At 39.5% G+C, this 14,736-nt stretch overlaps 1 protein-coding gene across 1 annotated transcript; it reads left to right on the forward strand.

Moving 5' to 3' along the window:
- Positions 1-692: 692 nt before the first annotated feature.
- Positions 693-14,284, forward strand: stip1 (stress-induced phosphoprotein 1). Its single transcript, XM_071532395.1, has 14 exons — positions 693-810; positions 4,353-4,562; positions 4,655-4,796; positions 5,222-5,363; positions 5,844-6,009; positions 6,673-6,799; positions 7,712-7,814; positions 10,068-10,188; positions 10,529-10,625; positions 10,705-10,829; positions 10,951-10,987; positions 11,145-11,248; positions 11,373-11,545; positions 11,680-14,284. The coding sequence occupies exons 1-14, from the start codon at positions 802-804 to the stop codon at positions 11,750-11,752; spliced, it is 1,629 nt and encodes a 542-aa protein (XP_071388496.1). The 5' UTR covers positions 693-801; the 3' UTR covers positions 11,753-14,284.
- Positions 14,285-14,736: the final 452 nt, after the last annotated feature.

Below are 14,736 nucleotides of genomic sequence, written 5' to 3' on the forward strand. Positions count from 1 at the left end.
TAAGTATGAATGACAAAAATAAGATATTGACACCAGTAGCCCAAGTATTCAGCTCCATGTAGGCATGTTTGAATGTAGTTGGATCAGCCATATTTCCCACATTTATAAAAGCACATGTAAACCTGTATGCCCTATGATAAATAACAGTAAAAATTTGGCATTTATTCATTTTGGAAAGAAACCTCATGACTATTGGTGTTAAGGGTTTGAAAGTTTGTGTGTTGATTACACATCTGCTAAGAATTTTTTTTTTTTTTTTTTTTGGGGGGGGGGGGCCGTATCTAGGTTTGCTCGAACAGGTTTGGTGTTTTAAGTTTCCCTGTTTTCTGTTGTTTGGGGCTCTCCAACAGTTTCAGTAGATGGTGGATGGTGGAAGTCTTCAATGCAAATCAGGATAATCATAGCTTGATCATATTGAATTTTTCACGTTCACATTCAGCATGCTACAGCATACAGTACATTTGCCTTGGATAACAGAAGGCTATATTAGGAACAACGTTTGAGAGGTATGTCCTGGGTTGGGTCAAGAAACACGAGCATAACTATCTTTTGGACTGCAAACGTCATGGAAAAAGTGATTGAAAAAATCGAACCCATTTATTCAGAAAGGTGAAGAAGCACCAGGATTTCCTTGTTGTTTTTATTTATTTATTTATTTATTTATATATAAATTGGCAATATTCAAACTTAGATCTGGATGTTAATTACGGATATTCTTCACCCTAAACTGGCAACCTTCTTCTTGTTCAGGGGGCGGCGCTCGTCCGCAGTAGATTCTGGAAGGAACCTCATGGTTGCACCATGGAGAAAGTGAGTATCCTGCTACTGTCTTCTGTGCTATTATCAAACGTGTACTTCCAAAAAACATTTGATGTGTTTCTGTGAATTTTTAGCATTTATTATGTTTTTTACAATAACAAGTTAAAGATTGGTGAACCTCTTAACAATGGGACTTAGCTGTTTGCAAACGTTACATAGCTAACGCTAACATTAGCTTAGCATTATCCCCAAGTTGGTAATGTGTAGTAGTTGGCTAACGTTGCCTGACCCAGCTTAATGATAGCGGTACAGGAGCTACTAACAGTTAACCAGCACCAGATAATATGCTGGGCTGCAACCCAAACTGAAATGTCCAGTAAATGCTAGCCAATTGCTGAGTAATATTATCAGGCTACCGTCTTAGATAATTACCAATTTATCCCACGGCACGATAACGTTAGCCAAGTAATTGGCTTTAATTAGTCAGCATTGCTTTAACAAACGGAGAACATTACAGCAAAGCTTGCCATCCAGTGATCAGGGCCTTGTCTGTGTCTCGATATGACAACAGCTATTAGCTAACTGTTAGCCAACAGCAAACCGGCAGGTAACTGTTAGCCCATCATGTGGACGCTGTCATCGCACACAAGCTGTCCTTATTAAGGCGGACAAATGAAGACCTAGCTAGGTAAATCTGAGTTCATCATAAAACAAAAAGGAGTGTGTCTGAAAATCGAAAGCTCAAAAATGGAAGTTGCTCTAGTGGCAGCAGGTAGTGCACAGTGTACGCTGAGTATTTTTGGATCCGCTTCAGCGCTGTACAGAGAATGGGGATCATCATCATAGATACACACGGCGCGGCTGTCATGGCTACAAGAGAGCCGCATTCTGTCGTAACTGCTGCGCCCTCTCGAATGTTCTCGCACAGTCAAGTTGCCTACAGAGGGGAAAAGTTTGATCAGGCTCCCTTGTCCCAGACACGCAGCCGCTTGCATGGCTCAACCAATCAAGTTATTGTGATTGATTTCTCAGCTTTCCAATCAGATGGAGCCCTCAATCAGATTCGGAGAGAGTTTCATGTTGGTTTTTGGGGTTAGTTTTGGGTCAGGGTGCGATGTTTGTTCGCAAATTTGATGATGAATTTTGATTTTGAACTGTTTTTGATTAGGTTGAAATACACCGAAACACATAGTTCATCTTAGGGCTGTGTTAATAAATTGAAACAGAAAATAAATCACAATATTGATTATTCTTACTCACAGGAATCTGCATTTTTTCACCCTTAAATTGAAAGATGTTAGCTTTTAAACAGGATATTTTCGTGCAGTGCGGAGTCCATGGCCAACATATCTTGTTAATTGTTGGAGGAAACTATTTACAGTTTTTAAAATTTAAATTCAAAGCTTTGGCATGTTTACCCCCCCTCACACACAAACTCACACATTTTTTACGTTTTAAACACTTAAAATAACTTTTATAGAGAAAGCTGTGTTGACACGTACTGCAAGTAAAATTCCAATATTAATTTTTTTGTCATTATTGTGCACACCCAGTCAGATATTTCTCCTACATTATTTGCCAACAAAGCTATAGCCTACCTGCTTTTCTATGACGGCTTTAATATTGTATTCTGATTCAATAAACTTCATCAGCTGCATAAATTCCTCAGCGTCATATCTGTAAAAGGTTATTTGCTCAGGATCACATCTATCATTAGTGGAAATAAAAGACTACCTTCCTCTCATGCATCTCTTTGGGAAAGAAAATGGTGAACCCCAGAATTTATTATTTTACCAGCTGGATAGGATTTTAGAATAGGAAATGATGGTCATCTGCCAAAGTGGCAGTTGGAGTGGGCAAATTTACCAGCTATATCTATGGCTAAAATGTTAAGCAGCATTTGGTGGGTAGCTGGTGTAAATTTCTCACCTCGATCTCCTTCAAAAGAGACACAATTCTTTCTGAGTGTGCGAAGTGTAAAGCTCAGCTGTCCTTTATTGATATCTAGAGGTCATGATAGAAAATTGCAGTGCATGATTCTGTGACTCATCTATTTTTCTGTGGTATGATGACTAGTATGTCATCCAACGTTTAAACGACTAGTCATTTAAACATTACCATCCCTAGTTTTGGTTTTGTTCATTGAATAGGCTTATAGTCTTGGTTCTGGTTCTACTGCTCCGCTCTATTCTTGGCCACTTATCTCCCCCCTTAGCCATCACCTCCCTATTCCTGACTTTGGGCTGGTGCTGTAACATAGAACAACATTGGATTATGGGGTATAACTGCTTATCACATGTTCTCCTCATTTACTTTATTAATTTATTGTTGGCTACATCACATTGTGCGATGTGTTTGCCTGGCCATTGCTTGTTGTTGCTTATTGTTTATGACAAACATGATATGCCTCATACAAAAATAATCCTATTGGAGGTGGTTGACCTGAATGGTAGTAACATGAGCCTCCTGGATGTAGCTTCTGTCTTGTTTCTGTCATTTTTATCTCTGGGACATTGTAACAAGCAGACTATCTTCTCTACATTATCTACATTAACAAGAATCTCCTCTTTTTCAAAAATAACCCACTGAAAAGAGTGTTGGCATGAAATTTGGTTGGCAAAAGTTGTAGCATTGTATTTAAGTGCTAAAGCGGCAATTTTGGTTGAGCTGCCTGCAAGTCATACAAGGCCACTGGAGAGGGGCCACAAAGTCAGCACCGGCATTAACCTTTAAACTACCATTTGAACAACATTAGCCCCTTCCACACATGCAGCCTGTTCTGTAAATGTAACGACACGCTGTCATGTGTGAAAAGGAGCTGGTGTCTAAATGCGGGTAAATCAATTCCGCCAATTTCACTGCTCAAGATGTTGCAACGTTACTGGTAAAGTTCTGTATCGACCTTATGTGTGAACGATGCCGTAACATTAACGGCATTTAATGTGTGAAAGGGGCTATTATGTAGAGTTGAACTACTCCCCAACTCTTAAATTGGTAAAGGCCATGACTAATCGCTTTAATTCTGCTTGAATTGCACTAAATTTTGTGCTTAATCATAATTGGACACCTGATTATGGATGTTATCTTTACACTCTATAGCGATATGGTCTACATCTATAGGAGAAAAACCGGGGTTCATACAGAGAAAAGCAAATAATTAAAAATAGAGTGGTATCACAGCAGGCAGGCATGTAAAACACACTGACTTTCAGATGCAGTTGTCAAACTGTCACCTGCCTGGTAAAAATATTCCTAGCTACATAATTAGAAAGCACCTGGAGAACAGCAGGTCAGCATTAGACACACTGACTGAACTAATATCAGATGATCAGCTATCTCTAGCACTGCAGCACCTGTCTGACAGCGTCAGGAACAGCTGATTGGTTGGCTGTGTGTGTTTAGCAGTTGATACAGTTATGAAAGATGTGTTCTCCTTAGGCAGATCTACATTGGATCTTTCTATTTTAGACCAATCACAGATCTTAGATTGAGAGGCTGAGAGGAAATTTTGTGTGTGTGTGTGTGTGAAAGAGAGATTTTAGTACAGGGCTGTTACAGTATTGGGAATTTGATTGTGTCTTCACGGTTCATAGGTCTCTGAATTGAAAGACCAGGGCAACAAGGCACTGAGTGCGGGGAATATTGAGGAGGCTGTGCGTTGCTACACTGAAGCCTTGGCCCTCGACCCCTCAAACCATGTCCTCTTCAGTAACCGCTCGGCTGCGCACGCCAAGAAAGGCAACTATGAGAGCGCTCTCCAGGATGCCTGTCAGACCATCAAGATCAAGCCTGACTGGGGAAAGGTGAGGTGACATTTGTCCTGTGTACTCTGATGACCATAAATGAGAAAAAGTAATCAGATTTAATGTGACATCTCCCAATTTTGATTAACCAGGGTTACTCCCGCAAAGCAGCGGCGTTAGAGTTTCTTGGCCGTTTGGAGGACGCTAAAGGGACTTACCAAGAGGGACTCCGACGAGAGCCAAGTAATCAGCAGCTGAAGGAGGGTCTGCAGAACATCGAGGCCCGGCTAGCAGGTAGAAATTGCAGAATTTGTAATGTCTCACAATTTTCTAATAGTGTCTCCATCATTATGGTACAGAAAATAGTGTTATGACATGAAAACTGTGTGGGAGTCGGCTTTTCGTACCTTGTGTGGGTAGAGGATGATGAGACATGACTACTGACAGGATCACTAAAGCAAAATCACATTGTGAGTGCTCCTTATTTTCCAAAAGGGAGAGTGGGCAGTCCACTCAGCTTTTCAGTATTGTTATTCATGTAGACAGGGGGAAAGTAGTAGGGAAGACACCGTAGAGAAAACTGGCAGATTCAATCCTAGGCCAGTGGGAGCAAATGTGGTTCCAGAGTGTGTGAACCACTTGAATGTCTCTGGGCATCCTGAGTGCTTCTTTGTGACCATATAGATCACACTACTAATCAGCAGTTCTCGTCTCACCAGAAAAAAAGATGATGAACCCCTTCGCAGTGCCCAACATGTTTGAGAAGCTGGAGAGTGATCCTCGGACCCGCGAGCTACTGGCAGATCCGAGCTACAGAGAATTGCTGGAGCAGCTCAGGAACAAACCATCGGAGCTTGGCATGTATGTGCATTTTCAAGGATTTGTCAGCCTTAAAGCAGTCTTTATTTGCTGTGTAATAAAGACTGATACTAAAGTATCATTTGTAAGGCAAGATTAAGCAACAAAAAAAGATAAGATCAGAAGTAAAATTTTGTAAGATGGCCAGGGTTCCTATGCAGGTCTGGAAAAGTATGGAAAATTAATTTGCTTATAATGAACAGTTTGAGAATTGCACAAAAAGTCTAGAAAGGCATGGAGACATGTTGTTGCTCAGTCCCAATACATGACTACCCAGTATATATTTGTAATCATTTCGTATATTGTGATATTTGTTGTCCAGAATAGCCTTTAGCTAGAGAATATATTATCCAAAATATTCAAAGCTAGTCAAGAATTAATGTCTAGAAAAAGTACAGTGATTTTGAATTGGATATGTATGCATTTGTGTATGAAACCTGAATACTTAAGCATCAGAAATGCACTTCTCTGCCTGTTATGTAGGAAGCTGCAGGATCCCAGAGTGATGACCACACTCTCTGTGCTGCTGGGACTAGACCTTGCTGGGATGGAGGAAGAGGAGGAGCCCACTCCCCCTCCACCCCCCAAACCCAAAGAGACTCAGCCACCTCCTCCCAAGGAGGAAGACCTACCAGAGAACAAGAGAAAGGTAAATCAGTCTGGGTTCAAGTGAAAGATCAGCACAGTTCCTCCTTCTGGTCTAATTCAGCACCTTTTTAGAGAAATTCACTGTTATAAATCCAAATCAGGTCTCATTTTGGTTTATCATGCATAAGTGCTGCCTAGACATTCATTGATTCCAGGCAAATGCATAATGAGGGTGAAATTACACTTAAGGGAAGTTTGTGTGGCAGAAATAAAGGCTGCATTTCTAGGGGGAAAAACTTACAGGGGCGGATTGTCAATGTTACATTTCACAGTTCAACTTGCATTGGTTGCAGCATGTGAAGAATGCCAAGCAACACGCAGATGGTCAGCTGTGTCATGCAAAAAAATGTAAAAATTGCAAGTAGTACAATAATTAAGTAAAAACAGACCAATAAAAACAACTATAAAAGTACATAATGTTACAGTAAGTAATTTTCCTCCGATTGTGATAGCCTAGGCTACTTTCAGCTTTCAGATTAATATCCAGTAAGTTGAGACATTTTCTTTTTCGCGATTCAAAACTTTGGCCATACTGTATGTATCATGGAGCTGACAAAATGTTAACGATTTCAGCTGTGGTCTAATATCTAAGAAATGACATTCAGAAAGGGCTTCTCTCTTGTGAATTATGTGAACACTTCTGATTTCCATTTTTTTCTTATAGGCCTTGAAAGAAAAAGAACTTGGGAATGCTGCATATAAGAAGAAGGACTTCGCTGCTGCACTGAAACATTATGAAGAAGCAGTCAATCATGACCCATCCAACATGACTTATATTTCGAATCAAGCAGGTATGCATTATCATATGTTGGAAGAACAGAACTACACTAGATCCTCTTTATCCCAACCTCAAACATCTGAGCCGACTGATCCAACTAATAGATAAAATGAACAGGGAATCAAACATCACAAAAAAATTATTTTGTATACAATTTTTAGAACATTATTCATACATGCAACGTAGTGAAATGCATTGTTCAGAAATATGAAATAGACTGAAATACTGACCCAATAATCCTTTTTTATTGATTGTAATCATTATTGGGTGTGACAAGGTTCGTTTTCACTATTCACCTTAAAACCCAATCTACTCAACTGACACTTTAATTCCACTGTACTGGAAACAGACCAAATTGTAATCTCCATACTGACGCAGCTACAAACTGTGACTTTTGTGAATCGTTCCACCCCTAGTTGGTATCATTGTGTCCTGACAGTGAGTTGAGCCAGATGATGTCACCTTCTATACAGTAAAACAGGTGATGTCGCCCGGTACCAAAGATCAGCCAATAGCAGATGGCAATTTCAGTAGCATGCTTTTTACCATTAGATGTCAGGTTTTACACAAACTTGGGACTCTTTTAAGGGTTTTATAATTCACATTTCTGTTTGCTAGCTCAATTTGGTTGTAATTATTGGAATGTCTTAATATAGCTGTAATCATTTCAATCTCTGGTTTTGTCAGAGCGGTTACCTCATTGAGCTATAGATGCAAAAATAGCTAGAAGATGCTTAATGTCATGGTATTGAGCATTTCAACGATTTTCACAATGCCATGGGAGGTGCTTTAATTGAGTTTGTGTGCATCTTCATCAATCATGAGAGACTATTTTAGCTTGGAGAAGAAATGTTTTATTTAAATGTTATTATTTGCATTAAGGTCAGACTTTTATAACAAACTCTTCTCTTTGTTTTCCCTTCAGCTGTGTACTTTGAGAAGGGAGAGTTTGAGAAGTGCAGAGAGCTGTGTGAGAAGGCCATTGATGTGGGCAGAGAGAACCGAGAGGACTACAGACAAATTGCAAAGTGAGTTCCTTAACTCTACAACATCTTATGGGTCGAACCACAAGATCAATGAGTGTATATTATATACTTGGCTGCTGTGTAAGAGATAAATTTTCCAACCTCAGCAGGGTTTGATTTGATGTTAATTTATTGTTCCCAGGTCAAATTAAATATATAACAACTGTGTACAACTTGAAGATTCCAGCCTCCAAACTAGAGGGATCAAGTAGAATAAAGACAGCACTGTATTTCACGGTGTTGCTAACATTCAATTAGACGCACCAGCCCATACTTTTGGCTTTAGATGTTGTCACAGTAATGTAGAAAGTAATGCAACTTTTGGATGGATTTTTAGTTACTTACTTGCCTACTTTATCAGCCAATAACCCAATATGTTATTTTGCTTACACTGCCCCCATGAACTGGAGAATTCCCTCTTGCATTCCATGTAAAATTTCACCATAAATCAATTTGTCTCATAGGGAATAAGCATTTTGAACTATGTAACCTCCACAATATTTTTATTTTGTAGAGAATCCATCCCACACATTCATGAATGCAACCATTTGTTCTAATGATAAATGGGGATATTTTGGTGCCTTAAAGGTCATGAAGATGACCTTTGGATTTTCAAATATATCTTACAGCTTTTATTTAGAACAACTTTTTCCTCCTTACTTCCTGGTTATTTTCTACCTGGGCCTAGGTTTTTTTCATTGTGCTGATCTATTCTGATCAAAATTGTCAGTTACTTTACTGTAGAGCTCCACATACATCTCAGTTTCCAGGGAGCTTGTCTCCAGTTCAATCCAATGTGGCCATAGGACCCAAAACATCCTTGTGAACAGAGTAACACTCAATCTGCAAAGTGACCTGCCTATCCATGGCCTAAAATTTGAATATGTTGCAGTATTAGATATCCATTGCCATCCGTTGCCATGTTCATGTCATATCGGATTTACCAAGCCACACTTTGTGCCACAGATGTTACTTTTTCCTACATTTTGTCGACATCTGCTTTCTGATAATATAACCATAGACTGTTAATAAATTTTTTCAGATCCTCAGTACAGTAGCTAGTGTTTGTATGCTGGTCGCAGTCAAGACAAGCAGACTCACACTGGCTTCTAGGATATCGCGTTATAGTGGTGGTCTATCTTGGTCCTCGGTCTTTTCAAATTCAGAGCATAGAAACAAGTCAACGCATTGTGTGTTCATTATTTAACGTCATTAGAACCAAAATTGGTGCTGAATTTTTCAAAGCCTTTTGGCAGTAATCGGTACCACCAATATTTGGTCTGTATCTCTAGTGTACCGAACTTTGGTACCCATCCCTAGCCACGCTAGATTGTATTGGACAGCAGCGCTCCCTGCAGACTGAGAGGTACGTAGCTCTACAGTGGAGTAGTTGACGAAATTTTGATCAGAATTGATTGGCATGATGACAGAAACTAGGAAATTAGACCCAGATTGAAAATCACTGGAATTATCCTGTAAAGTGCAGTTTACTGCAGGTTAGGATACTTTGTTTTTGAGTTTAAAAGGGTAGATGAGGTGTGTGTAAAATTAGTACTTATAATCAATGGATCTCATACAAGCAAAAGTTAATCACAAGAATTTGACTAAAGAACAGTCTGCACTCTTCATGTTATACACGTAACCACTGGGTGGCAATGTAACTCTATTGCTCTTAACTGCAGTATTTACAGCTGTGTGTAATAAACAATAAACTGCCCAAAGATGCTGTGGTGATTTAGGTCCCTGACGCTGGAGTCTTGCGTCAAATCCACATTGAACCTTCCATCCTGTGTCTCACTGCTGGGTGTCCCATTCGTCATTCGAAATATTCAAACTAGTGGCGCAAATTGAAATGGGTTGGATAGTACTGTTCCTAAAAGTAAGTGCAGAATGTAGAAGAACTACCGCTCACAGGTTTGCCAAGTATGCCTTGAAGAAGGTCTGTTGAGACTGACAGCTTGCTAATAAATCAAATTCTGCATGGATCTAAGTGTGTGGATGTTCCACTTTTTTTTCCAAAAATAAGTGCAAAATGTGACAAAATGCTGAGCATTTGGTGAACTGAAAGATTTGTGTGTGATTCATAAGCCAAGGTCAAGCTTCAAGATTGAATAAACCGTCCGTAAGTGATAATCTTCCCCATTCTGAGTTGCCTTGCTTTATTAGATGAGGAAACAGGAATGATGTTGGTGGATCTCTCTGCTTTCTGATTTTAAGAACATGTTTATCTTCATCCCTCTCCTCCTCTTTTCATAGGGCCTTGGCTAGAATTGGCAACTCATACTTCAAGCAGGAGAAATACAAAGAGTCAGTTCAGTATTTCAACAAGAGTTTAACAGAGCATCGCACCCCTGATGTCTTGAAGAAGTGTCAGCAGGTGAGGTGTAGGCTTTTGTTTTTATTATTTGCTAGTTTTCCACAAAATGGAGCTATGTGATGCCAACTCGGATGATCAGAACTGAGGATCTTAAACTGTATTTATTCATCTCAGTCTAACCCAGCTAACAAGTCAGCCCTAATAATATTATGCAAAATGAACTACAGAAATAGTGTGAGAAATTGAGTTACTTGCGAGTAAGTAACTCAAATCTTTGTAAGCTGCATTAGACTCTGTTGTTGAAACCAGGCTATTGTTACAGGAACCAATGTCTGTTTGAACATTCATTATAACAAAATTATTGACACTTTTTACACCTTGACACTCATTGAATCTGCAGGCAGAGAAGATAGTGAAGGAGCAGGAGAAACTAGCCTACATCAACCCCGAGGTAGCCCTGGAAGAGAAGAACAAGGGCAACGAGGCCTTCCAAAAAGGTGTGTAGGTGCAGTGCTTGTTCTTTGTACGTGATTGGATTCTCTCTTAATGCACTCTCTCTTCTTTCCTGTCCAATAGGAGACTACCCCTTAGCCATGAGACATTATACTGAGGCCATCAAGAGGAACCCTGGCGATGCCAAACTCTTCAGTAACAGAGCCGCCTGCTACACAAAGCTGTTGGAGTTTCAGCTTGCCCTGAAGGTACTGTGCATCACCAAGCACCCACAGGAGTACTGTACATTCATGAGATTCAAACCTGGAAAAAGTGCCTCTGAGTTGTGTTGTAATTGAAAATGACAATCATATTTTATCTGTGTCATAGGATTGTGAAGATTGCATCCAACTTGATCCCGCCTTCAGTAAGTAGCGAACTTTAACTGAAGTAACATTTAATTAACATTCTGCTAGAAGCACTCGTTAGTGGTAGCATTGGTTACTATAACTATGTTAGATGTTTCAATTCAAGGTGAATATTTGTTCTGATTTTAACACCTAATTTAACACCTCTGTCTACAGTAAAAGGCTACACACGCAAGGGAGCTGCTTTAGAAGCCATGAAGGATTATACTAAAGCTATGGATGCATACCAGAAGGCCCTGGAGCTTGACTCTTCCTCAAAGGTATTGTCAATGACAGTGTACCAAGGCCCACACCTTATTTCATATGTATGTGATGAAGATAAAGTTGGCTGATGATAATGACCCATGTGTCTGGCTTTCTTCACCTGCCCTCCTGCCCATTCAGGAAGCCACAGAAGGCATTCAGCGCTGTGTGATGAGCCAGGCTGTGAGGAACGACAGCCCCGAGGATGTGAAAAGAAGGGCCATGGCTGACCCCGAGGTGCAGCAGATTATGAGCGACCCAGCCATGCGAATGATCCTGGAGCAAATGCAGAAGGACCCTCAGGCGCTCAGCGAGTAAGCTGGCTAACTCTTGTTTTGATTTGAATCTCTGTGCAAAGTCAACATTATGCAAGTATACAATCAATGTTTGAAATGCATGAAGAATTTAGTGTTTTTTCCCTTTCTTTCCTTTTTTATTCGACCCTCAGTCACTTAAAGAATCCAGTTATTGCCCAGAAGATTCAGAAACTCATAGATGTGGGACTGATAGCCATACGGTGATGAGAGAAAGAGCCAGAAGCGTGAGGAGACTTCAAGACCACAGCGGAACAAAATGCAATTCCCTCCAAATATTGCATCCTCCTCTCTTTTTTGCCTTCAAATTCAAAATTATATTGTCCTCAGTCTCATTCAGACTTTGACCTGTATGTTTTTTTTTTTTTAAATCAATCTCACAATTTTTACATTGTATTGAAGAAAAGCATCTTGTATGTCACCTGCAAACTTGAGGACTCCAGAACACTTCCTCTGAAAAAACTGGATTAATGTCAACAGATGATTAAAAAGGTCTTAAAATACACATTACAACGCAGTGCACCACTCCTCAATGTTTAAAGGGGAAATCCACCCTAAAACGGTTCACGTTATTCCTATCAAGGCTTGGAAACGGTTCAGGGAATTAAAAAAGAAAATGGAAAACAATGGAATTATCACTTGAGCGAAAACACAAATGTAATAACTAGGTTCTGGAAGTAGATCACTAGTTGAAATTGCCGATATTGGTTATTACCTTTTCTTTTTCACTCCCATGCCACTGCAAAGCTTGTCTAGTACGGAAGAGGATTAGGGCCACATGTGAAAAAATTATTTGAGTTCTGAGTTTAAACTCAGAATTCTGAGAAAAAAGTCAGAATTGTCTTTAATCTCAGAATTCTGACTTTAAACTCAGAACTCAAATAACTTTTTCACATGTGGCCCTAATCCTCTTCCGTATGTCTAGACATGCTGCTTGAAAGATGTAAAACATACAGCTTCTGTTCCTCTGTTCCTCTCACAGCTTGACCACAGTGCAGAAGCTGAGCTCTGTCCTGTCTACCAGCCACTCAAATGCAGGTAGCAATTCTTATAAGCACATTGGTCATTGGTACTCCGATCCAAATGATTTGAAAGTGATTGTTTTCAAGCCTTGATTTCTTTGGTTTAACAGTTTACATTTTTTTGTGTATTAGTCTCCTCCAAAGAGTCTCTTTGAAAGGAGAAAAAAGTCTGTACTGTATCATCAAGGGACACTTTGTGGAGCTAATCCACTAATGATGAGTTGTGGGGGATGGAGGAAGTGGTTGGACTACGTAATATTGTAATAAATAAGGCAGTTGTGTACCCTATTAGGCCTAACATTAATTTCTTTTACTCTCAAAACCTAAAATACAAATTGACATAATTTTCAAAGGTGTCCCAGAGAGTGACTCTTCCCCATGCCTGTCTCTGCTCTGTCTTAAAGCACTGTGCAAGTTGAGAGGAGAAGGAACATTTACTTAACCTGTTGGATTTAGGCAAATAGTAACTGGTAAGGATACTATGCAAATCTGTCTTCAGGAGTTGAGGGATGTTTTTACAATGATAGGAGATTTGAAGAGGTTGGATCCATAATTGTGTTTTAAATCTGTCCCTCTATGAGCCCAAGCAGCCTTGTTCATATTTCAAGGCTACGATAAAAAAGCAGTTACTCCCAAATTTATGAAAATACTTAGAGATAAAGCTCTTTCACTGGTTGAAGTAGCATCAGGACTGTCAATAAAAGCCACACAGTAACAATAATTATATTGAAATTGCTCTGCTCTCTGAAAAGGGCATAATGAGTTGGCCTAACACGGTCTGAAGAACTTATTTGATGGCTCTTGAGGCAAAAGAGATGGGAGAGATTGATGACCTGCCCAACAGCCAGCTCATATTAAAAAAAAAAAAAAGATTTACAGGTTTACCACTGTAGACAATAGGCAGGTGCATCGATAATTCATATCAAAATAGATGCTCGCTGACTAGTCTCAAATTTGTGTCTCAAAGTGTGACGACTTGCCCGGAGTGAATTGGTCCAGATAAAAGGAATACTGTGAATTCAGGTTATAGGGTGGATTTACCTTTTTATAAGATAGCTTCTGTTGGTTGATTAATTGAGTCATGATTGCCTCACTTCATGTTGCATCTTTAATGTTTGTTGGCTTGTCTTGATGTGTTGAAGCCTCAGCAGGGCCACCTGTCACTACCGCCTAATGAGTATTACAGCTGTGGAAGCAAAGCAAGTTATCACATTTTAGGTGACCAGTACCCACTTTTTGCTGGATCAAATTGTGATGCCCTATAATTTCTTGGCTTTGGACACTGCTGTTGGAATTTGTCCTCCCACAACAGCAGCTTGTTTAACATCCATTTTGAGAGAGAAAATACAGTATAGGCTATTAAGTGAAAGTATGGCTGTTGACCAGTATGGGACACACGGCTCCAAATACCTCACAAAATTATCTGATTATCATATCTCTATCCTTTGGTTTCTTGTGTTAAAGGAGGAGGGACTCAAAAACATTAAATAGCCTATGTATTGAGTTTTTTTTTTTAAAGCTTACTTTTGTTTCAACATTTCCACAATAGCCTTGCTCTATCTGGAATCCTCCATGACTTGTGCCACAAAATAAAGTACAGCCGGCACATGAACAATGTGGCACTCTCACATGTAAAAGAAACTGTCCAAGAAGTGTCATGTACAAGGTGAAATGAATCCTGTTCTGCAAAATATATCTGAATGTATTTCGAAGGTCATTGGTGGCTGTTTTGTCCTTTAAGTCTTTCATTTTTGAAATAGTTGACTAGATGCAGTTGAACTACATTTTCAGTGGTAGTTTATGTATTTAAAAAAACAAAAAACAAAACTAAATTAAACACCACATAGGCACACATTAAGTAAAAGTACAATGAAAAAGATCCACTATTGTAGCCTTGAATATAAACCAAATGCTTCTGTGAAATATTTTTTGTTTGTCAAATTGTATACGTTCCCAGTGGTGCAGCAATGAGTCCCAGTTGCAAAGTAACATCCATTACAGACACTTTGTACATGTTGGCGAATGTCCCTCTCCAAGGAATAGGCATAGCAAAGTCTAATATTCCCAGTGTCGGAAAGCTGAATGCAACCAGGCAAACATTTTCCTAATACAAGGCAAACTGAGATAAACATACACGCACAGGCACATACAGTATAGGCCACCTGTTAT

The sequence above is a fragment of the Centroberyx affinis genome, unplaced genomic scaffold, assembly GCF_046629955.1.
Source record: "Centroberyx affinis isolate AG114_WGS23_722 - 3 ecotype Tasmania unplaced genomic scaffold, CSIRO-AGI_Caff_v1 ptg002187l_1, whole genome shotgun sequence".
Lineage (NCBI taxonomy): Eukaryota > Metazoa > Chordata > Actinopteri > Beryciformes > Berycidae > Centroberyx > Centroberyx affinis.